This window comes from Myxocyprinus asiaticus, chromosome 49 (assembly GCF_019703515.2).
Source record: "Myxocyprinus asiaticus isolate MX2 ecotype Aquarium Trade chromosome 49, UBuf_Myxa_2, whole genome shotgun sequence".
Classification (NCBI taxonomy): domain Eukaryota; kingdom Metazoa; phylum Chordata; class Actinopteri; order Cypriniformes; family Catostomidae; genus Myxocyprinus; species Myxocyprinus asiaticus.
Window position 1 is genome coordinate 14642544 of NC_059392.1, and position 26071 is coordinate 14668614.

Sequence of the window (26071 nt, forward strand, 5' to 3'; positions counted from 1 at the left end):
GGCTTTCAAACAACACTGCCGAGCATTCATCTTGCGAATCTCCGCTCTCTTCCCAACAAAACGGATGAACTACATCTCCTCACCCGCACAAACAAGGACTTTTCAACCTCTGCTGCCTTGGGCTTCACAGAAACCTGGCTGAGTGAAGCCATTCCGGACAGTGCGTTATATCTGCCGGGCTTCCAACTGTTCAGAGCGGATCGCATCGCGGAGTTAACGGGGAAAACGAGAGGCGGTGGAACTTGCTTTTACATCAATGAAAGTTGGTGTACAGATGTAACAACATTAAAGAGTATGTGCTGTCCTAATTTGGAAGCGTTTTTTTATTAACTGTAAGCCTTTCTACTCGCCATGGGAGTTTTCCTCGTTTATTCTGGTGAGTGTGTATATCGCGCCAAATGCATGTTTTGAATGCGCCGCTGCAACAGCTGGCTGATCAAATCACAGACACGGAACAACAATACCTGGACTCAGTTATTATTATTCTTGGGGATTTTAACAAAGTAAATCTCACACGTGAACTGCCCAAATACAAACAGCACATTACATGCCCCATCAGAGAGAGGAAAATACTGGATCACTGCTACACAACAATAAAGGATGCATATCGCTCTATCCTTAGAGCAGTTTTGGGACTCTCTGATCACTGTCTGGTTCATCTTCTTCCAACCTACAGGCAGAAATTAAAATCAACCAAGCCAGTAGTAAGGAATGTAAAGAGATGGACCAATGAAGCACAGCGGGAATTACAAGCCTGCTTCCATTGCACGGATTGGAGTGTTATTGAGGCTGCAGACACAGACCTGGATGAGCTCACAGCTACTGTTACATCATATATCAGTTTCTGTGAGGATATGTGCATTCCTACTAGGACTTATTTAAAGTTCAACAACGACAAACCGTGGTTTACAGCAGAGCTCAGGCAGCTTCATCAGACCAAAAGAGGATGCTTACAGGGGTGGGGATAAAGTCTTGTACAATCAGGCCAGGAACACACGGAAAAAGGAAATCAGAGTAGCTAAAAGAAGATACTCTGAGAAGCTGAAAAACAAGTTTTCAGCTAATGACCCTGCATCAGTGTAGAGTGGCATGGAACAATTCACAAATTACAGGACACCTACCCCCAACCCTGTGGTGAACCAACAACTGGCTGACGACCTGAATGTGTTCTACTGCAGATTTGAAAGGCCCAATCTCACACCCCACACCCACTCTGACCTTCACTTCACACAAACACCAACACCTCCTGCAACCCCCCTCCTCCTCCCCCCTGCTACTCAATCTGCACTTGAGATCTGTGAAGATGATGTGAGCCGCGTCTTTTGGAAACAAATGACGAGGAAAGCTTCAGGCCCAGATGGCGTCTCACCAGCATGTCTTCGATCCTGTGCTAACCAGCTGGCCCCCATCTTCACACAGATCTTCAATAGATCACTGGAGCAGTGTGAAGTCCCATGCTGCTTCAAACGTTCCACTATCATCCCCATCCCAAAGAAACCAAAAATCACAGGACTTAATGACTACAGACCTTTCGCCCTGACATCTGTGGTTATGAAATCATTTGAGAGACTGGTGTAGGCCCACCTGAAGAACATCACTGGACCCTTTCTAGATCCCCTTCAATTTGCTTATCGAGCAATCAAGTCTGTGGATGATGCAGTCAGCATGGGATTGCATCATATTCTGCAACATCTGGACAGACCAGGGACATATGCAAGGATCCTTTTTGTGGACTTCAGTTCGGCTTTCAATACCATCATCCCAGCTATACTCCAGAATAAATTACACCAACTCTCTGTTCCCATGTCTATCTGTCAGTGGATTACCAGTTTTCTGACGGACAGGCAGCAGCTTGTGAGACAGGGGAAACTCACTTCCAGCACCTATATAATCAGCACTGGTGCCCCCCAGGGATGTGTGCTCTCCCCACTACTCTTCTCCCTCTACACCAATGATTGCATCACCAAGGACCCCTCTGTCAAGCTCCTGAAGTTTGCAGATGACACCACTGTCATCGGCCTCATCCGAGATGACGATGAGTCTGCATACAGAAGGGAGGTTGAACAGCTGGCTGTCTGGTGGAGTCAAAACAACCTTGAGCTTAACATGCTCAAAATGGTGGAGATGATTGTGGACTTTAGAAGGAACACCCCAACACTGACTCCCCTCACCATTCTAAACAGCACTGTGGCAGCAGTGGAGTCATTCAGGTTCCTGGGCACTACCATCTCACAGGACCTGAAGTGGGAGACACACATTGACTCCATTGTGAAAAAGGCCCAGCAGAGGTTGTACTTCCTTCGCCAGCTGAGGAAGTTCAACCTGCCACAGGCGCTGCTGATACAGTTCTACTCAGCGGTCATTGAGTCTGTCCTCTGCACTTCAATAACTGTATGGTTTGGTTCAGGTACAAAATCAGACATCAGAAGACTACAAAGGACAGTTTGGACTGCTGAGAGGATAATTAGTTAGTTAATTAGCCTGCAGAAGTGAAGAGATAAAAGATTTCTCTTTCATCTTCAATCAAGTCGACGTCGCTGATTTCTCCATTAGCCCGCCGAGAATCAGCAGCCGTACCGCCCGCCGACAGAGCGAGGAAACGGCCTCCCGTCATCACCTGAGCCTCGAGGAACCGAGTCGGAGTTAAAGGACGGATGAACACACATTCTACGTCCTCATGCGATTCAAGTAAGAGGTTTATATCTGGGCAGAGATAGAATATTATAGTGTGTTATTCTTGTGTATCAAGGTTATTGCATGTACAGTATACAGACCGCCATGTCCACTCATTGCTAATACTCAGGGTATTAATTATCACGAATGAGATTTGCTGTATTGTAGTCCAACCACATTGGACTGTTGTGCATTTCCGCCATCGAGGGTGAGACCGGCAAACTGAGTTTATCCATTGAAGAATCAAAGACCGCGGGACGGTTTATGAGCTGTCCACCGCGTCTCTGTGTGATAAACTATCAGCTGCTTTCTCTCCCACGATCGCGAAACTGGCATTGGGGCCGTCACTTACTTCTCTCTCTCTCTCATACTAACCAGACACACACACGTGACCCCTCACAAACATTCTCGCGCACATTTTTGGCTAGTAGATACCTTTGTGATAAAGCTCAGCTATGTCCCTAAGCTATCATACAAGCGGATACACGCGGTAACTGGTAGACGCTATTGACTGGTTTCTCTCCACCCACATTCGTGGCCATATTCTCTGGCCGGAAGTCTCGCATGACATACTCTCCACGAGAGTCACATCCACCATTTTGTGCGCATCCCTCCTTACACACACACACACACACACTTTTCTGCCTTACAAACACTTTTAAATGTGCACTCAGAATTGTTTTTGGGGTTTTTTTGTGTACATCGTCTTGGACTTACACTGACACCTAGTGGTGTGGATGAGGCATCATTCAAATGCATTAGTTTCAGTTACTGATGCCATTGTAGAAATTATTCACAGTCGGTCATGATTAATTTAATCCACGAGTGAAAGTGTTTAATAACTGTGCGGTTACTGAGATTAAGCGAGTAGTATTTGCATGGTCATGAGATTCTAACATGGCAGACTCCATCAGGGGACCCTCTCCGTGTAAAATAAAACAGCTTTTATAAAGTTAATGATATGATCGGGGTGGATTATGACTAGCAAGGCCCCTGGGGCCAATTTTCTTTTAGGGGCTCAAAAATAGAGGTCATTTGGTCATTGTTTGGGGGAAATTCTGTTTGGAATGACCCTACAGCTTGGCTACCATTATTATCTTCCATTGAATAGTCCTGCGAAGGCATCATTTAAGCCTTTTCAAAGTGTCCAAAATCCCCAAGACTGCATTACATTGATAGAATATTTAAACGAGCTACGAGTTTTGGAATGTTCGTCATTTCGGTAACACTTTATTTGGATGGTCCATATTAAACTGACATAGTAGATATTTAACTGACTATAATTGACTTATCAACTGGCTTGCTATAGTTAGTAAACAGTGTTTCAACAATGTTTCTACAAATATTCAGTAGACTATCAATAGCCTGTATAACAGCAGCAAAATAACAGCTTATCGACTGACTTGCTATAGCTAGTAAACAGTGTTTCAACAAACGTTCAGTAAACTTTCAGTAGCCTGTATATAGATTTTTATTAATGACCTTTAAATGAACTGATGTTTTCAACATTAATGTAAGTTGGTCATTAATAGAAATCTATATACATACAAATATACACTGATCAGCCACAACATTAAAACCACCTGCCTAATATTGTATAGGTCCCCCTCGTGCCACCAAAATAGCGCCAACCCATATCTCAGAATAGCATTCTGAGATTCTATTCTTCAAATGCCTTGTTGATGAGAGAGGTCAACAGAGAATGGCCAGACTGGTTCGAAATGACAAAGTCTACGGTATTTGAAAAATCTGGGATACTAATAGGATTCTACCTGAACTTGTAAAAATTTATTTTATTTATTTCATTTTATGATTTCACAGATGTAATTAACTTATCCTGTACTGTTTTTTGTAATAAAGGCACCGCAGTTTTTTTTCACGGTCTGTTCAAGAAGGCTCAGAATACACACACAAGCAATGCAATATGACATATGCAATGCAATGTAATGCGATATCATTAGGTATAAAAATGAAATCTGGTTGGCGATCATAATGATTCATGTAGCTACAATGCCCAATGTTTGCGACAGTACAATATTAACTATCTTTGTGTGTTAATTAATGTGACTAATGTAGGTGCTACTGGTTGTTTAAATCAGTTTTACCATCAGAAATAATCAATAATTAATGGTCATTAATTATGGAATAATTAAATAACAATTAAATAATAATTAAATAGAATTTAACTCATTAAATTCTATTCTCGGGGCACCACTCTTTGAAAAGAGAAAAATGATAGCAAGTTACTGATTGAGTCTCAAAAAACAAAATCTACCCTGTAGGTTGAGTATCTTAATTGTTAATCAAAATAATCAAAAAGGGGAAAAACTAGTTAAATTATTGCTGTACAAATCTAATAGTAATCTAGTTACAGTTAGTTTCTAACACCAATAAAATAACAGTACTCTGAGGTAACTTGGGAGTTCTTGACGTGGCAGAGGTTGGCTTCAACACAATATTCAAACAAAAACAAACAGGAGTACTTATTATAATATAACAAGATTTATTATAATCAAGCAGTAGTGAACACAGCCAATACTATCTGAATATAATCCACAAATAAATCAAGGAAATCCTAAACTAACAGTGGAGCTATATGCTAGTGTGTGTGTGTGTATATGAGTGTGTGTGTGTGTGTGTGTGTGTGTGTGTGTGTGTGTGTGTGTGTCCAGATGTGGTAACAAAGGGATCAAAATGGAGGATCAGGTTCAAAATGGAGGGTTAGATCCAAAATGGAGCTGATACCACGTGAGGGTGGAAATGAGCAGACACACAAAGGAACTGACGGAACAGGTGGGAGAATTTGGTTCACCAGCCTGAGTTGAACATAAACCACGGCGCCGCTCACTCAATGAATATCAGTGAGAGAGAGAGAATGACAGCGAGAGAGAGAGGAAAAGTGCATGCAGTTTAATTGAGGGTAACCGCTCGTAACAGTGGGACTGAATTACTAGTTCAGATCACTCAACAAAACAAACGTAACCCCAAAAGAAAACTAAATACAAATCCCCCAACTCGAAACAGCAAACAGCGAGCAGAGTTTAACATACAAATATACTCAAAACATCAGCATTTAGAATCAAAAATACGATTTAGTTTCACAAAAAAAATCACAGTTTCTAAACTAAATCTGCCCAGATATCAAGCCTTACTTGGGAAATCCTGTGTGATTTCAGTAGGGTTGTCCGTTGGAATTCCTGTTGCATTTAGCGGTCAAGAGAAACGGTCTGGATGGTCCCTTGTCTTACGCTCGTCAGCGAAAAGACGCGTCTCTGCTTTATTCTTCGGATCCAGTGATGGAGAAGAATGCAGAAGGTAATCAACGTTGAATGAAAAAGAGGGAGAAGGGAAACTGGTCGCCTTTCCGTTTTTCAAAATAAATTCACTGTTGCTTTACAGTGAAACTGAACCGGTTGTTATAAGTATACTATAAGACCTGAACAAAGTTAAGTTAATCTTACTCTACCGTGGCCAAATGGTGAGGTTAGAAAAACGTGGTCTCTTTGTACTCGGTCCAAAATGGAGGGAAAACTCCTTCAGTACTTGCACAGTACAGATGTCCCTTAACAGCCAGCCAGAGCTTAGCACAGAGAGGCCGAATTACATCTGTCCGCTGGTTTTATTGACAAGATAACATCATCGGTCGTAGGCCGCTTTTGACCAATGGCGTTTGAGACTGGGTCCATGGGCGGGACTTCACATCCAGTTGTGAATTTGTGAAGGATCCTGGGAAACTGAGTTCAATGGCTCTCCTTTGATTATAGAACAAAGGGCCATGCGGTCTCTGCTGCCATTTTGAGTGGGCCAAGGCCCTACACTAATCTTTGAGAATGTGTTCTTACTGAAGTTTCTGCTTCTGAGGGCACAACCAAATGTGAGCACATATGGCAGGTGCCGTCATGTTTCATGGGACTTTTATCACATTTTGGGTTTTTTTGGGAAATACATCATCAAATTCTATGATAAAGTTCCAATCGATCATGACACATGGGGAAATGTGACACAGATGTTATAAAACCATACAAATAAAACACAAATTCTTCCTTTTAAGATATTAATGGTTAAGCAGTGGCGGCTGGTACCTAAATTTTCAAGTGGGGCTCTAAGCCAATGTGCGCACAGGTAAAATGTTTGCGCTTTTTTGTTATGGAGGCAGATGGATTTATCAGTAAATCCAAGTCCAGACGTAAACTGCATTTTACACTGAATTCTCTTTTATTCTTTATATTATTTAATGCCAATATTAAACAAATTAAAAATTTTCAAACGTGTGTCAGTTATCTTTGATAAAATGTACCTATTCTTATCCACCTCTTCATTGTGCTTTCTTACCCCGATTTTGTGGCCTTGGTCCAGTTGCATAATATGTTGACTCTGCCAGGGATTGCTAGCTTGACACTATTGTACATATGTGCTCTTGTAGACTCATGTTTCTTCGTCCTCTCTGATAAATGTTTTAGGTCCCTTAATCCTAAAACAGTCCATGTTCCATCTTGTCCCCATCATTTTAAAAAGTAGACATGGAAAGCAAAATAAGGCATTTGCATGACTACATCCAGCTAGCCAAGCCTTTCTGCTGTACCAAGTATGGGAGAAGCATCGTGTACGTTTTGCTCTTTTCGCTAGCCTGTTATTTGATGTTGATGTCAGGTTGATCTGGGCCAAGCTCTTTTACCCGTAGTTTCTCCACCAAAGTTCTCCTCTCAAATGAATTTTGCTAAAGACATATTATTGAATTTGGGGGCAGACTGGGGTGAGAGGGAACGTGAACATGACTATGTCAAGAGTCCCGACCACCATCGACTGCGCATCCTCAGGCCATAATATCGAGGCTGCTGATTGGCTAAATTTCTTTTGCACATGTGAATATCTTGTGTCAGCATTGGTTGGCACTGCTCCGCCGAGGGGTGCTGGAAAAAGCGCTCCAAGTATGTGCAGTCAGTGGTGGTCAGGACTCTTGACGAGAGAAAGGGTGAAAAGGAAGCTAATTTTCCCCCACATAATGATTAATATTTTATATATTACACATTATTAAGAATTTTAAACACAAACATACTTAAAATAAGTTTAAAAAAATAACTTTCAAAATGTTTATTTAAAAAAAATAAAAATAAAGAAACACTTTCCACCAGGTGGGCTGGTGCCCCAGCGCCCCCTATGGACCAGCTGCCACTGAAGTTAAGCTTAAAAGATTTGAGTTGTTTTTTTAAATTTGTGTCGAGTCGAGTCAAGTCTGAAGTCATTTTAGGTCGAGTCTGGAGTCGAGTCTGAAGTCTATAAATATGTGACTTGACAGCGAGTCTCAAACTTGAGTCCCCATGTCTGGTTTTTATCTCATGTGAGTGCTCATGATTTTGTACATATGTTTCAAAATTCATTAATTAAGGCTTTAAGCACCTTTTAATTAAGTAAAACATGGTTTCCGCAATTGTTACTTTAAGGAACTATTTCTCCTTGATCTAACCCTTAAATTGGTTTTATTGGTGTAAACGAATGTAGTCCCACGGCACACCTCTATCCCACATAACCATTGTCCATAGTTTTCCTTTTCAAGAACTTGTCCATGTTTTCTGTCCATATTAGTAGCATTTACTCGTAATGATTCAAATTCGGCTATGCAAAAAACAAGTCACGTATGCATGTACAAGTGCGCTAATTGGGTAATGAAAAAACAACATATTTGCTTCATTTCTTAATTTGTATATTTGTTCTTGCAAATTAATTATTGCAATGCCAAAACAAGTAATTATTATTATTTTTTTTTATTCATGTATTTATTTACAGGGCTCCAGACTAACATTTTTGAATGTTGAATGAATGTTCAAAGAGCATTAGAAAATATTTTACACAAAAGGAAAGTTCTATATAGTTTTAATTGTGGTATTTGCAATAATAAAATCATAGTAACCAAAGGTAAAAGTAAAACCATGATTAGCAGTAAGTAACCACAAAACAAATCATGGCATTTTTCATAAAAAAACACATACAGAAATAAAATGGTATTCCCTCACTACCCCGATATATTGATATAAGTTCATGGTAAATATTTTTTAATATCTGTGATGTGTGGACTGAAAGCCTTACCATTTCTGTCTGTTCATGGTGCAGATTTTTCCTTTATGTCTTTTCAGTGCTATTTTGAATGTTGGGGCCGTTTAATATTATTTTAAATAGTTTATTCATTGACACATTATTGGGTTTCATAGAGGTTTTAAACAAATAATCAGTGCCGAATCCACGACCCAGCCCGTGCTTCTCGCAGCGCTGTTTATGATGATCTGCGCGGCAGAGCGCTCGAGACAAGTCCACGTGTAAATGCAAGTCTCTTCGCTGATCTGTCCATTAAGCCGCACTGACTGATCTGGGTGTTATTTCCTTTCACGTTTGGAATGTTAGCAATTTGAAATTTCTCATATGCAACAAAAAAACGACAGAGCACAATCAGAGAGTCGGCCAACTTTGTAGTCCTTTTGCTAAGTTTAATCGCACTGTTAGGAAAAATGGTCCCATAATTAGTCGCAGTCTGGAGCCCTGATTTATTTTGTGTGAATTTGATTAATATCCATGGCACACCTGACAATCTTTCACGCAGCACAGTGATTGGGATACACTGGTCTAAGGCATACGCAGGCATACACCGTTTGCCCACCTATCTTTCAAAGGATTTTGTGTATGACCAGCTAAAACGAGCTATTATACGAATGGCCGCCAGAAAAGCAAGGAGGATTTTGACCCATAACTTTTAAACATACTGAGGTGATACCACAGCACCGTTGAGTGAAAAGTGATTATTATTATTTGTTTTAATAAGTGTACGGAGATTCTCTATAAATGCGCACGGAGCGGAAGAGCTGAATTTAAGGCACGGGCAGTTAGACAGTCCAACTCAGCTGAGCTACCAGTCAGAATGCTTGTTATAGACGCAATTGGATATATAAGGGGCGGGACATTTCTAGCATCTACTACTCTGCAGTGAAATGCTGATGCTCCAGCAGTGCTGGTCACCATAATTTGCACTGTATATTTACTTCACTGCTAAAAGTTAAAATATTAATGCATTTAAATAAAAACTTATGCTATTAAACTTTGAGAAAATACTCTGTGCTAGGTTTTTTTATGCTCTTCGCAGATGACAAGTTGTCCCCTAGTTGTATCAAATCTGATACAATCTGTTTTTTACTGTTGTCATTTGTGCCTTTTGCCCCTCATGAAATCATCTTAATTTATATTTCTTAATAGGTAAGCTATTTCACTATACACAGAAAATAACATTTTTGTACACAAATAAAACAAATAGCCTAATAATAAATTCTTATGTACTGTATATCGTAATATAAGATAACATATTAACATGAACAATACTACACTCATTAGTCATTACCTATACAATGCTTAACAGTTTATGTATAACATAAGGTATGTATTAGTTCCCTATCTGTCACTCACTCGACGTTGGTGTCGATGTAGTGACACTAGGGGTCACTCTTGGGAGCCCGAGACACCTCTGGTCTTTGATAAAAGGCCAATGAAAATTGGCGAGTGGTATTTGCATGCCACTCCCCCGAACATACGGGTATAAAAGGAGCTGGTATGCAACCACTCATTCAGATTTTCTCTTCGGAGCTGAACGGTCATGCTCATTGAGCTGAATACTACTGTTCATTCACCTCTGCTGGATCTGACGGCGCATTTCAGCGGCTTCTCCCTCCTCTGCACTGCAGAGAATGCCCCTGGGTGCTTCGGCAGAAAAACTAGAGAGTATATTTTCTGAAAGAGCATTTTTCCCCTCTAAAAGAGTATATATTTCTCTAAAAGAGCGCACACACGGAACGTCTTTTTAAAGATGCTTTTCCGATTGTGTGTTATTCCTAGTTGTGCTCGTTATCTCTCGCCTTCTAACGGTCACGATCACTGTCTTTCGTGTCTGGGCACTGCTCACGCGGAGACAGCGTTCGTGGATGATCATGTTCTCATTGCGAGAATATGTCCATGGCAACGTTGCGGTCACGGCTCGTCTTCGTAAGAAAGCGAGCCAACCCAGAGGCTCCTGCCTCGGTCCTTTTACCCACGGGTTTGAGGCCAGCGCGGCTAGCACTGGGGGAGATTTGGGGACCCCAATGGGACCGCCTCCGCCGGGTATCCCCCCACGGACCTCCCATTCCCCAGTCTGCCCCGATCGGGCTTCCGGGTGAGTCCGCCGGCTCGTCTCACGGCGAGATAGACCTCTTATTCAGAGTCCGCGAAAGTGATAAGCTCTCGAGCGCAGCATCGGAGAGCGGGCTTGTCCAGTCGGAAGCCTCAGCTGGGCTCCTCCCTTCAGGGTCGATCGCCCAGTCACAGGCTGAAGCGGAGATGATGACATGCTTTCCCGGGCAGCCGCGAGCATCGGTTAGAGTGGATTTTACCACTCTTCCCTGAACCCTCGCGGCTCGGTGATTGGTTCCTGGGCTCACGGCACCGCTCAAAGCCACGCCCCGCCCCCATTCCTTTCTTCCCGGAAGTGCATGAAGAGCTGACAAGGTCGCGGGAGGCACTTTTTATTGCCCGGTCCCGATCTTTTCAGCTTCCCCGCCCTCACTACCCTCAATGGTGGGGCGGCCAAGGGTTATTCGGCAATCCCCTTGTGGATAAAGGCGCTCGCGGTGCACCTATGCCCGCAGAGCGACGCCACCTGGCGCGGGTGCCCAAAGCCCCCGTCCAAGGCCTGTAGGTTTACATCGTCTCTGACGGCCAAGGCCTACAGTGCCGCTGGAAAAGCCACCTCCGCCCTGCATGCCATGGCTCTCCTGCAAGTCCGCCAAGGCGCTAAAGGAACTGCACGAGGGTAGTTCCGCCCCGGGATTGATGCAGGAACTGCGCTCGGTGACCGACCTCGCTCTCCGAGCGACGGAGGTCACGGCGCGGTCTCTCGGGCGGACGATGGCCACACTAGTGGTCCAGGAGCGCCACCTTTGGCTCAACTTGGTCGAGATGGGTGAGGCCGACAAGACACTATTCCTTGCTGCCCCCATTTTCCAGGCGGGCCTATTCGGCGACACCGTCGAGGACTTTGCCAAGCAGTTCTCAATGGTAGAGCAGTAAATGGATGCCAGCCGGCATATCCTGCCCCGGCGCAGCTCAAGATCCCGCACTCCGTCTGCTCATCGCCAAGGGCGTCCTCCTGTGGTGACTGCACCGGCTCAGCCGCAGCCCGCCCCTTCGGCCCGGCACCGGCCTGGAGCCCACCGCAGGAAGCAGACGCCACCCGTCTCACGGCCGCCCAGAACCCGTGAAAGGCTTCAAAGCGCCCTTGAGACGGGCGACCCAGGGACAACGAAACCTGCTGCTCTGGAGCTGGTAAGCAGATCTTCATCTTTTTGTTACCTTTTGCATTTAATTGAGCTGCATGCCCAAGTGGCTGCAGTACTCAAGAACTCAGCAACGGTTTTCTTGTTCCTTGGATCACGTATCCGTTGTGTACGGCTGGCATCATGACCACCGTCCACCATCCCATTTGGCAGGTTGGCGCTCCAGCGGCGGTCTCCTGCCCCTGAGCACCCAGCTGTGGCACAAATCCACCCCCGATGTGGCAGCCTCCACGGATCACGAGGACAGGCCTCTTCCTCCCCATCCCAGGCTGTTCCGGGGGTGGTCACAAGGAGCCAGGTAAGTGCTTCAATGTTCTTAGACTCAGCACGGCCACAACGTGGTGTGGCACCTCGAGCTCCACCCCGCCGCGAGGCCCCACCTGCTGGTACATCCGATGATGTTGTCCCTTTGGTCCCCCTTGCCCGGAACTTGGACGCATGGCTTGCGCCTTCCAATCCGTCACGAGGGCTGGTCCGGACCGTCCGACTCAGCTGCGCGATTCACTTTGCCGGGCATCCGCCCAGGTTCAGCGGTGTCCACTTCACCTTGTTGAAAGACGAAAACGCTGCTACCTTGTGCACGGAGATCGCTACCCTCCTATGGAAGGACGCGATAGAACCTGTCCCTCCAGCCGAGTTGAAGAAAGGGTTTTACAGCCCCTACTTCATCGTACCGAAAAAAGGCGGTGGGTTGCGGCCAATCTTGGACCTGCGAGTACTGAACCGGGCTTTACACAGACTCCCATTCAAGATGCTGATGCAAAGACGCATTCTAGCGAGCATCCGGCATCAAGATTGGTTCGCAGTGGTAGACCTGAAAGATGCGTACTTTCACGTCTCGATCCTTTCTCGACACAGACCCTTCCTGCGGTTCACGTTCGAGGGTCAAGCTCAGTCTCCTTGACGGCGTGCCTTACGATCGAGCGTGCCCAGTCAGTCTGGCCTGTTTGAAGGCATTCAAACAGAAAACAGCGGTTCCACTGAAACTTTTTCAGAGGGTCTTGGGGCACATGGAATCCTCGGCGGTGGCCACCCCGCTCGGGTTGATGCATATGAGGCCGCTTCAGCACTGGCTCCAGACTCGAGTCCCGAGACGAGCATGGCACCACGGGACACCGCATGGCCATTACGTCGGTCTGTCACCGTCTTTTCAGCCCTTGGACTGACCTCTCGTTTCTACGAGCAGGTGTTCCCCTAGAACTGGTCTCCAGGCGCATCGTGGTCATGACAAATGCCTCTAAAACGGGCTGGGGCGCTGTTTGCAATGGGCATGCAGCCGCCGGCCTCTGGACGGGTCCGCGACTGCATTGGCACATCAACTGCGTCGAGTTACTGGCAATTCTGCTCACCCTGCGGAGGTTTCGGCCATTGATCCAGAGCAAGCACATGTTAGTTCAGACGGACAACATGACAATGGTAGCATATGTCAACTGCCAAGGTGGTTTGCGCTCTCGTTGTATATCACAACTCACCCGCTGTCTACTCCTTTGGAGTCAGCAGCACCTCAAGTCGCTGCAAGCCACTCACATCCCGGGCAACCTCAACACTACGGCGGATGCGCCATCACAACAGGTTACCCTCAAGGGAGAGTGGAGACTCCACCTTCAGGTGGTCCAGCTGATTTGGAGTCGATTCGACAGGCACAGGTGCACCTGTTCGCCTCCCAAGAATCCTCCCCACTGCCCGCCTCGGCATAGATGAGCTGGCACACAGCTGGCCCCCTGGCATTCGCAAATATGCGTTTCCCCCAGTGAGCCTGCTTGCACAGACCCTGTGCAAGGTCAGGGAGGATGAGGAGCAGGTCGTCCTGGTAGCACCCTACTGGCCCGCCCAGACGTGGTGCTCGGACCTCACGCTCCTTGTGATGGCTCCCCCCTGGCAAATTCCCCTGAGAAAGGACCTTCTTTCTCAGGGAAGGGGCACCATCTGGCACCCGCACCCAGACCTCTGGAATCTCCATCTCTGGCCCCTGGATGGGACACGGAAGACCTAAGCTGTCTCCCACCTGCGATGGTAGACACGATCACTCAGGCTAGGGCTCTCTCTACGAGGCGCCTGTATGCCTTTAAGTGGCATCTGTTCGCTAAGTGGTGTTCTTCCCGTCGGGAAGACCCCCATAGATGCGCAGTCAGATCAGTGCTTTCCTTCCTGCAAGAGAGGTTGGAAGGGAGGCTGTCCCCTTCCACCTTGAAGGTGTATGCTGCTGCCATAGCAGCACACCACGATGCAGTCGACGGTAAGTCCTTAGGGAAGCACGACCTGATCATCAGGTTCCCAAGAGGCGCCAGGAGGCTGAATCCCTCCAGGCCGCACCTCGTTCCCTCATCGGACCTCTGTAGTTCTTCAGGGTCTACAGAGAGCCCCCTCTGAGCTTTTGCAGTCAGCCGAGCTTAAGGCACTCTCCTTGAAGACTGCCCTCCTGACTGCACTCACTCCCATCAAGAGGGTAGGTGACCTGCAAGCGTTCTCTGTCAGCGAAACGTGCCTGGAGTTTGGTCCAGGTTACTCTCACGTGATCCTGAGACCCTGACCGGGCTATGTGCCCAAGGTTCCCACCACCCCTTTAGGGACTAGGTGGTGAACCTGCAAGTGCTGTCCCAGGAGGAGGCAGATCCAGCCCTGTCGTCACTGTGTCCGGTGCATGCTTTACGCATCTATTTGGATCGCACGCAGAGCTTTAGAACCTCTGAGCAGCTCTTTGTCTGCTTTTGGTGCACAGCGGAAAGAAAGCGCTGTCTCCAAGCAGAGGATCGCCCACTGGCTCATTGACACCATAACTATGGCATATCTCACCCAAAACATGCTGCCTCCGGTAGGGCTACGAGCCCATTCTACCCGTGGTGTAGCGGCTTCTTGGGCCCTGGCCAGAGGTGCCTCTCTAACAGACATTTGCAGAGCAGCGGGCTGGGCAACACCCAACACCTTTGCAAGGTTCTACAACCTCCGGGTGGAACCGGTTTCATTCCAGGTAGTGGCACGCAACAAGCGGATAAGCCCGGGATAGCCGGACGGGTGTATCGCTTGCACATAGCGCCTTCCACCTCCTTTTGAGCTGAAGACGTGCGCTGTTAATTCCCAGTAGTGTACTAAGAGCTAACTAAGAGCCCGGTTATGGGGTAGGTGCTCCACATGTGGCGGTTCCCTGTAAGGCTAACCCCATGAGATCTATATCTTCTGCTAATTAATTTCCCTGCTGGCAAACTGCATCTTCCTTGGGCAGAGCCCCTCTGCCCCAGTCTCCATGTTGTAGTAACTCCTCCCCCATTGGGCAGGATCTACCTTGAAGGCTCTCCACATGGTTGGAAAGACCATGTGATGTATTCTTCCACTTAAATATCCCCCCCTCTCTTGGGGTGAGGTGTGGTCTCCGCGGTGTCCTCCCCTTGGGAGGGACACCCCCCGACTAGACCTAGCGACCCAGTCTGATAATCACCCTTCTTTTTTGGGGAGTGGAAACCTGGTGTACATGTCGACCTGGTGTGCTGGCTATGAGGCACACAGCAAGTCTGCCCACCACACACCGCCAGTTCACATAACACAGTTCAGCCTTGTGGCGTTTTGTATAGGGACCCCTACTGTCATTACATCGACACCAATGTCGAGTGAGTGACAGATAGGGAACGTCATGGTTACTGGTGTAACCTCCGTTCCCAGATGGAGGGACCCCTAGTGTCACTACATCGACACCAACGTCTCGTTCCCTCCATCAGGGAACGGAGGTTACACCAGTAACCATGACGTTTATTAAGGTACAACTCGAATTCCGAAAAAAAGTTGGAACAGTATGAAAAATTCTAATAAAACAAGGAGTGATTTGTAAATTATATTCACCCTTTGCTATATTGAAAGCACCACATCTAAACATTATATGATGTTTTACCTTGTGAATTTCATTTATTTTTTTATTTTTTTATGTACAGTAATTTCAAATCAGATGATTGAAACACACTCCAAAAAAGTTGGGACAGTCAAGTGTGTCAACCACTGTGAAACATCATTTCGTCTAATAACACTTATTAAGCATTTAGGCACTGAAGACACAAGTTATGTTAAGAAAGTGGAATTTTCCTCCAATCATCCATTATGTAGGTCTTCAGCTGTACAATTTTACGGGGTCTTTGTTGCCATATTGTGTGCTTCATGATGCAAAACACATTCTCAACTGGAGACAGGTCAGGACTGCAGGCAGGCCAATCTAGCACTGCTTATTCAGCCAGTATGTAGTTTGAAGTTGTCCTGCTGAAAATTCTGGGACGTCCCTGGAAAAGATGGAGCTGGATGGCAGTATATGCTGCTCCAAAATTTGTACATATCTGTCTGCATTAATGGTGCCCTCACAGGTGTGTGAGTTACCTATGCCATGGGCATTGGCACACCCTTGGCCCATACAGACACTGGCTTTTGGACCTGACACTAATAACAGTGTGGATGGTCCTTTTCCTCTTTGGCCAGGAGAACACGACAGCCATGTTTTTAAAAAACTATTTGAAATGTGGACTCATCGGACCAAAAAAACATGGTTCCATTGTTCTTCTTTCAATCTAAAATGAGATCAAGCCAGGAGAATTCGGCAGCATTTCTGGACAGTGTTGATGTATGGCTTCTGCTTTGCATAGTAAAGTCTTAACTTGCATCTGTGGATGAAGCGCCGAGTGGTGTTGACTAACAAAGGTTTACTAAAGTTATCCCAAGCTCATGTTCATGATATCCATTATAGATCGATTATATTTTTTATGACAGTGACGTCTGAGGGATCAGAGATCACGCAGTTTTTGTCCTTCCCTTTATGCACCGAGATTTGACCAGATTCCTTGAATCTTTTAACTATATTGTGCACTGTAGAGGGTGAATGTGCCCTTTGGGGAACATTATTCTCAAAGTGCTGGATTATTTGCTGAAGCATCTGTTGGCAAATTGACATGTCTCAAATGATCCTTGCTCTTGAAGGACTAGGCTGTTTTTGGAGGCTCTTTATATACTATGATACAACTGCCTCACCTGTTTAACATATCCTGTTTCACATTGCCTTGTTATTTTAACTCGTCAAATTGTTATTGGTCTTATACTGCCCTGTCTCAACTTTTTTTTGAGTATGTTGCACATCATCTGATTTGAAATTACTGTATGTAACAACAACAATAACAAAACAAAACAAAAAAAAAACAATGAAATTCAAAAGGTTAAACATAATATAATATTTAGTTGTGGTGCTTTCAATATAGCAAATGGTGAATATAATTTACAAATCACTCCTTTTTGATTTTATTAGCATTTCATACTGTCCCAACTTTTTCAGAACTGGGGTTGTATAAAGTGTTCATTCTACTGTTAATTAAAAAAACAGTTAATCAAACCTATTAATTTAAATAGAATAGCAAGTTTTAGTAGTGAACTGTTAATAATGCCAGCTAGAAACTTACCCTGACATACATTTTGTAAGTTCAAATGAGACTATGGTTACAACAGACCATAAATTGTTATTATTTTTATATAATGAAAAATATAATTTTCTTACACCTTTTATATAAGTGTAAATATATGACATTTTGAGACCAAATGTGTTCATGTTTTTTGTTTTGTTTTTGTTTGTTTTTTTGGGGGGTTCCTCGATAAATGCCCACCTCTTCAGTCACTACTACACCACTGTGATAAAGTGATATTAAATTATATGATTGACTTGATTCAAACCAGTTTATTTAGATGTTACAACATGAAGAACATTTTTTTTTTTCAGTGTATGTGTAAATAATATAACAAAATAATGCAAAAGGATACTAAACTGCAGTTAGCCAATTAGCATGTTAATGGAAGCATTAGCAAGCGCGCGTGTGTGTGTGTGTCCCCATCTTCATGCTCTGGATACATCAGATGGATCTTCAGATCTTAACAGGACAGAATACATAATTATAGATAGAAATATAACAACGTTTTTCCTTAAGTTTACATGCCAAAACATGTACACACACTTGTATAGGTTCAGTGTTTGTGTTTAACAATAACTAGGACTTCATTTCATCAAATTTTAGTGCTAAAAAGAAATCTCCTGAAATCACACAGATATTCATTTAAATGCGGTCAACAGCATCATCATATGTAACATCATGTCCTGTTTGTGGTTCATTCATTTAATGCCTCTAAAAAACACTCTCTTAAATTCATGGAGAAGTTCATATTTTCATTACCTCAGTGTTTCCACTCCAAATCTTCTTTTCAACCTATTTTTTTTATTGCCTGAAGAAAAGCATCAAAAGAACATTTGCTGTGTCAATGACCTTATAACATTATAAGTGCACAAAATAAAATAGAGAATGTTTAAAACATGGAAAGTGTGAACGACGCTGGTCATTCATCCTAATCCATATTTAATGATATTGAAGCATTTTACTCTCTGCTTCTGGCATGGGCACTTTAATCCTTTTCAGTTAAACATACAGATCACCATGACTATAAACACCTCGACTAATGTGGGTGTAAAAATACATATTCAGATGTACTTACAAGTTTTGTCAGATTTGAACTCTCCATTAGAACACGACACTTCCAGATATTCAGATCTCCACCGATCCCCAATATTCCATCCAGACTTACAATAAAGCCAATACGTGTCACCATGTTTTACATAGACCTTATATTGGGGGGGTTGTACACTGTACTTCTCAATAATGTCAGATGTAATTTCACAGGGCTCTATGACAGACAAAATCAATCTGATTAGACACAAATTGTAAAATATAGTTCTTGATGAGAGTGAGATTCAAGAAAATAATTTGGAAATAGACGACTCACCCAGACACTTTGGAGGGGTCTCCCATCTCCCATTCTGACACTTATAATATTGCTGTTGTTTATCTAGCACATAGTCTCTTTGGCAAGTATAATAAACCTCTGTAATTACTTCACCATTCTTTCTAACTACAGTATAGTCTCCATGTTCAAGATGAGGTGGTGGTGGACAGATTTCACCTAAACAAATAACAGTAACAGACACATTTATGTCCATTTTGAGAAGTTTCACAATTTTCACAGAAAATATTTGTTCACTTTGAAATCATCTCAATTTTTTGCTGAACATTGTTTATTATTTTAAATCTGATTGATGAGCATCATATGTATATATACAATTGGGCCTCATGTATTCAGATAGAAGACAAAGGCAGGCCTAACAGTCATAAAAAACATTCCTCAAGCCCCCTCCTTCTAAGTCGTAAATCTTACTGATAAAAATCGTGCCAAAATCAAACAAAGGGAGTCCAAAACAGACTACAAATCCATGAAGCCTTGCTCACTAAAGGATCGAGCGCTCAACTCCTATTGGATGAGGCACACAACAGAACGTCCCTCAAACATGACATCATCAGGACTTCAAATAATTCTGAAATGCTTCCAAAGTGGCTTCCGGCGACTTCGTTCAGCGAAACGGACGTAGCTTTTTGCTGCTCTCCGGTGCAACCTCGTGGCATAAGGAAGTAATGTCCGACTTGAAACTGTAGCCATACAATCTCCATCTCGCTGGACGAGTTGAGATTACTCTGTGTTCAACCGAACACTCTAACGGATCCGAAGGAGACCGCCGAGTAATTCGCATCTTCATCCGTTGGCCTACAGAAGTGAAGAGATTAAAGATTTCTCTTCCATCTTTCAATCAAGTCGACATTTCTGAGTTCTCCGCCAGCCCGCCGAGAATCAACAGCCGTACCGCCCTCTGAGAATCAACAGCCATACCGGCCGCCGACAGCGCGAGGAAACGGCTCTCGTCATCACACGAGCCTCAAGAAACCGGGTCAGAGTTAAAGGACGGAGGAAAACACATTCTACCTGTGTCCTCATGCGATTCAAGTAAGAGGTTACGTCTGGGCAGAGATAGAATATTATAGTGTGTTATTCTTGTGTTTCAAGGTTTTTGCTTGTACAGTTTACGGACCGCCATGTCCGCTAATTATTAATACTCAGGGTATTAATTATCACGAATTTGTTTTGCTGTATTGTGGTCCAACCAAATTGGACTGTTGTGCATTTTCGCCATCGCGGGTGAGACAGCAACTGAGTTCATCCATTAAAGAGTCAAATAACACAGGACTTTTACGAGCCCGCTCGTAAAACCGCGTCTCTGAGTGATGAACGCGGCTGCTTTATCTCCAGCTATCGCGAAATCAGCTTTCGGGCTGTCACTGAATAATCTCTCTCTCTCTCTCTCTTTCTCTCTCTCTCTCTCTCTCTCTCTCTCACTAACCACACTGACACACACACACCTTATGTGTTATAGGATTATTTTATTTCCATATCTAATCATATCACTGTTTAGTTTGTAGTTGTAAGTCGGAAGTTCATTGACTGCATTGTATTAATTATTAATTGATATTACTGCATAAATAAACTTATACAAAGAGAAGTGTTTTGGTTTGTTTTGCATACACCTGTGTCATGCTGACGGGATGTCAGTGCTCAGATTCAAACCTTCATTCATTGTTTTTTTATTCGAAAATCGATATTCTTCGGATGTCGATTTTCCTAAGAAAACAATCTAATATTGAGACTGTTTTAATATTCGGTTATTAGTCCCTAATTTCAGGGTGGTGCCCCGTCAATGTTAATCCTTATTAATATTCTATTGATTTTTGATGATTGATAATTATCTTTGATTGAATTAGAATGATCAATAAGCTAGTGTTAATTTTAATGTTTCATCGATGTTAACAATTGATAAGTGTTGATTTTAAAGGATTAAAAAAAAGCTAACATTGATTCTCATCAATGTTCTATTGATTTTAATAATTAATAATTATCTTTGATAATTATTAATTATTGCTAATAACCATACTTGCTCCTAAACGTAGCACACTACATTTACTGGAGTCCTATATGAGGTTTTAATGAGTTAGATCCAATTAATTAATTTAAATATTGATTAATAACTACAGAAATAATTATTAATTATTTCTGATAGTAACACTGATCTAAACAACCAGTAAAGCCCTACAAATATATATTGTATATACCAATTAAATGTTTGTACATAACCTCTCATTTTTTATTAATACTATTTTCCACATATAATAAAAGTAAAGCTATCAAAACTGTGAAATACCACAGACAGAAGTATGTGCATTATGTTGTGACCAAAAAACAACAACTACAAATATATATATATATATATATATATATATATATATATATATATATATATATATATATATATATATATATATATAAAATGCTTTACTTTAATTTTCAATTTGAATAAACAACTACACTCCGCTGCGTCCATAGTAACACAGCTCACTCATCTGCCATCGCCTCCATAAGTGTCCTCTATGCCATGGTGATTTGTTAAAGCGCATGCTCATTAGCTGCACAGCAACACACATAAAAGTACTAACATAGGACCATAATACATTTTAAAATGTATTCTACTTAATATTATTGTCTTAGCAATAAATGTGTATTTCAAGTAACATAATTTTATTCATTTCTGTAACTGAGATCAGGGTAGGATTGCACCAGCTGTGCATAAGGTCTCACATAAGTTGGGAGGTAAAGTTCACACTAAGGGCTTAGTAACTACTAGTTAGTTTGTAAGTCAGTGCTTAATTTGGTTGCACCACCCGTTCTTAAGGCAAGACTTAACTAGTAGGTCGTAAGCTCTCAGTAAAGTGAGGCATAGTCGCATAATATGTTTACTTGTATTGATCCAATAAACAGCCTTCATATTTGTACACAGAAGTGTTAAAAAGCTGTGAATTTCAGTTTTATCTAGTTACAGTTGATGTTCAAACCATGTAACCCGTAACTGTCAGCTGTAATAAATTATATATCCATTAAAATACGATATGTAATAAAAGTAGATTTGATAAATAGTATATTTGCCCTGTGTAAATAACAATAAATAGGAACTGTATCTAAAATAAATAAGGGGTGATAGATAAATACTAATACAACAGGCTGGAAAAATAGACATTTATTCATTTTAATATCTTATATATTTCGTATATGTTGAAACTTGACACCGGGTGAGACATCCTGAAAACTGCACCGTTAGATCGGTTTCATGCTGAAGAGCCACTTAAAAGTATGTTTTTTTTTCTCTCTCTCGTAAATTTAAACGAGTGTAAATGCCAACATCATCATATATGTCGAAATGATTGATGCCTGTCACGCAAAACATGAGCTCATTGATGTCGTTAAATGAGTCTGCTTTTTTATTCCATCAGTTACTCCTGGTCGGAAGCTTCCGTAAATATTTAGTTTATATGTAGGGTTACGTCCTACCTAAGTTTAATGGTGCGACGCTCAAATATTTAGTAGTGCGTAAATTGTGAAAAAAAAAATCCCATTTACGCCACAACTAGACTAAGTTGTAATAGCTGGTGTAATGGCCCCTGATTACTTAATTTTAAATTTGTAACGCGTTACACCCAACATTGATCAATAGTCCCTCTCATTCATGCACAATGCACACACTTATATGAGGGTGATATAGACCTCTCAACATTTCAAGTGACACAAAGAACACAAAGTATATGTACTGTATATATTATGTTTTTAAATGGTAAGAAAACGTCATGACATTCTCTAAAATGTTGTGGTTGAATCATCATGGGTCCAACCAGTTTTTGCCCAATGGGTAAGCAAATGTGATTGTAAAGATTTTAAGGGCTTGTGCAGACAAACGCTCCATGCCATTCTTTATCTTCATACATCCAAGTACCTTCCGGGATTTTATCATATGGACTTTTGCAATTGTATGACAAATTCCCAAAGTTGTTGATTTAACAGTGTCACAAACGTCATGTACTTTGTTGGTTTGGAACATTTAGATTTTTCTAAAGGAACAAAATAGAATTGGTTCAATGTAAGTTCAGCGAAAGTTAACAGGTTTTTTTTTTTTCAGATAGAATTTATAAAAAAATCTGTTGACTGTACAGTATGTATGACATACCCAACATTTCCTTAAAAAAGAAAGAAAGAAAGAGAAGAAAGAAAGAAAGATGGTTCTTTTAAATTTTACTCTACTAATACATTTCGGGTAAATCCAGGTTTTTATGTCACATTTAGCAGTTGTCTCCCTCGACTCAAACCCCTCAACACTCAAAGCGTACTGTATCTCCGTGTGAATATTCTCTCTTGTCTTGGCTTTCATCTACCAGCTTAGCATTATTTACTGTCCGAAGAGGTTTTGAACAGAAAGCTGCCAGTAAGAGGCAACAAAACAAGAAGAGAGAAATCAGAGAGGAGAATCTTTTATACAAAAATAAGCAAAATTGTTATTAAATGTTTAACAATAATGTTTAATGATAAAGTAATAGAATAATGTAATGTCATTTTGTAGAACCAAATAATATTCTTCTTATGCAGTAAATAAACAATACATTTACATTTTGATTGTATGTATACTGTGATCAACAGTTGAAATATTGAGTTATTGGTGAGAAAGAAAAAGACAGATGAAAACTTAGCACCTCCTCACATTTGTATTGCGCTGTATCTCCACGTAAATATTTCCTCTTGTTGTGGTTTTAATGCACTATAATGGCATTGCTTTCTGAAGGGGTCATTAAAACATAGTTACGATCACCAATCAAAACTCACCTTCACATTTCGGTGTTTCTCCCCAAGTTGCACTGTGGCAAAAAACTCTACTAGGCCCCCTGATTGTGAATAAGTTTCGACATTTGTATGTTACAGAAGATCCTTCAGGATAATATTCTTGAGGTTTAGAGGGTATGACAGCATTTTCCACTTCTGGAGGAATGTCACAACGCACATCCTCTGGAAAAAAAAGCCATAAAAGACAAATCAGAAACTGCAAGAAGACAGGGTTTAGAGTAAATCATGTTAACATTGTAGGTTTTCTGTCACTCAGAGTCATGTAATAAAAGTTTGAGAGGCTCACCCTCACAGGTTGGTGTTTCCCATGTACCTTTGACACATTTTATTAAGCTATTTGTTGATTTAAATCCTGGATCACATTCAAATTCTGCAGATTCTCTATCATGATTTTTTGTTTGCTTTATTTTTCCATGATTGACTTTGGGGTAAGCGCCACATTCTTCCTTCCCTGTAAAGAGAGACCACAAAAAAAAATAAATAAATAAATAAATAAAATAAAATCAGTAAACAAATTTGTCTTACACCTGACACTAACAATAATAAAACACACTCACTGATACACTGTGGCTCATCAGACCAAGACCTCTCTTTGCATGTCACTGATTCCCACCAGTTGCCACTGAATGGTTTATAACCTGTATTGCATGAGTAAAACATTTCTTTCTCATTTATGGAGGCTCTTTCTGTGAACCCGTTTTTCAAGGATGGAGTAGTGCAAAATACTTCCTTTTCTGTGGGGAAAGAACATAAAAAACTGTATTAACACAAAGTCATTTCATTTCATTGGTTTCTGAGTTATCAATGGGAAGTATATCAAATATAATAATTTGACTGGATAATGATATTAAACGTAATTTAAGGTTCTTTCTGACATATGAACATCTTTCACACAAAAACTGAAACAAAATGAAGCACTATGTTATTACACAAGAAATTATGAATTGTAGCTTATTCACTTTGCTGAGTATTTTAAACAGTATTCTCTGGGGCGACATTTCTCATTATTCTTTAGACCTTCTTTAGACACAGTGTATGGGCTGTCAAATTTTAATTTAAAAACATACAAGGATTGTTAAAAAACAAAAAGAAGACCACAAATTACTGCATATTATTCTATTATGTAACACTTGTGTCACCTTAGTTTTAAGGTACACTGGACCAGTATATAGGTTCAGAGGAGCAGTAATGAAACTTGGGAAAAGAATAAAAAGCACACACAGACCATCAAATGTTTGAACTGCCGGCTTGTATTAACAAAAGTGAGAAATATTAAATGTCACATTACACTTTAAGTAAAAAAAAAAAAAAAATACAAACAATAAAATAAAATAAAATTAGATGATTGTGGAGGTGAGGGTGTGGTCGAGGGCCTATCTGGGGAGAGAGAAAGCGGTAAGGACATCTACCTGAGATGAATTGTGACTAATTACCATTTCCATGTTCACAGTGAGAGTCGGGGAAGATAAAGAAGGCCCAGTCCACCGAAAGAGGGAGAGAGTGTCCAGCGGAGAACCTGTATGTGTGTTGGCTGCTGCCGTTGTTCTTTGATTGAAGCACCTTGACTTTGTGTGCGTTTGAAGCTGTACAGCGTGTTGTCAAGCGTACGAGTTTTGAGTTGAATTAAAGACACTCCTGTGTTGGAATTGCCGTGTCCTGCTTCCTCCTTTTGATCCAAATACGAACATCTGTTACAATGACCTTTTGACCTTATTTGCACTTTTACCCCTTCTTTTTCCTATAGGTTTTCTTCTATGAATTGAACTAGTTTGGTTCGCCTAGTTGGTTAATATTGTTTTAGTTCAGAACTAATACAATTCTATTTTATTCGCTTTTAGGCCTAACTGATTTGTTTGTTTTTTCCCTTGCTCACTCTGTGTTTTTCACTAGACAGTAATATTCAGGATGTTCCAAAATACCTTTTCTGTTTTAACACAAAAAATACAGCACAAACTCAACATTCAAGAGAATAAGACAATTCACAAAAGTTACAATATTCACATCAAAGCTGGTTTCACATCACACAACATCAGCAGTACACAGCTCTGGCTACTGTCAGTTCTCTGTAATCAACTCAGTCCAATTGCTGTCGGCGGGAAAATATCCAAGTAAAGTTGCCTTTTCTGCAGATGGCTGATATGAAACAGTTTCTATCCTCCTTAGTGGTTAGTTGTGTGGCTCGCCATCTCGTTGAAATGAATTATCAGATGTTCAAAAAGACCTGTCCAAATCTGTTTCTTTCAAATTCACAAACATGAAAACATGAAGTAAATCCCACAGGTGTTTTTCATACATATAATCAAAGTTTACTTCTTCACTCAACCGATCAATTCCAGCGTCTCTTCTCATCTGCTCATCTAGCGCTTTCTCTTATCTGATCAGCGCATGTGCCCGGTTCTTAATGGGCCCGTGTTCCTTTTTATCACTCACGTCAAAACTGTGTTATA

The 26071-nt window shown here is 41.9% G+C and overlaps 2 protein-coding genes across 11 annotated transcripts in view; both read right to left on the minus strand.

Moving 5' to 3' along the window:
- Window positions 1-26071, minus strand: part of LOC127438245 (uncharacterized) — a 215938-nt gene that overhangs the window by 120544 nt on the left and 69323 nt on the right. For 3 of the 9 annotated variants that reach the window (XM_051693681.1, XM_051693683.1, XM_051693678.1), the window contains exon 25: window positions 18203-18251. The exons of 1 other annotated variant lie outside the window; for it this stretch is intronic. In XM_051693681.1, the coding sequence (XP_051549641.1) occupies window positions 18203-18251 (49 nt within the window). Of the gene's footprint in view, window positions 1-17697; window positions 17903-18202; window positions 18252-18518; window positions 18708-18806; window positions 18984-26071 lie in introns of those variants that run through there. 5 more of the 9 variants (XM_051693686.1, XM_051693687.1, XM_051693685.1 and 2 more) reach the window with 4 other exon arrangements.
- LOC127438269 (complement factor H-related protein 2-like) overlaps window positions 1-26071 on the minus strand; it is a 105561-nt gene that overhangs the window by 76179 nt on the left and 3311 nt on the right. Inside the window, exon 2 of one of the 2 annotated variants that reach the window (XM_051693744.1) lies at window positions 24182-24358. The exons of the other annotated variant lie outside the window; for it this stretch is intronic. Coding sequence (XP_051549704.1) covers window positions 24182-24358 — 177 coding nt within the window. The remainder of the gene's footprint in view (window positions 1-24181; window positions 24359-26071) is intronic. 2 annotated transcript variants of the gene reach the window in all.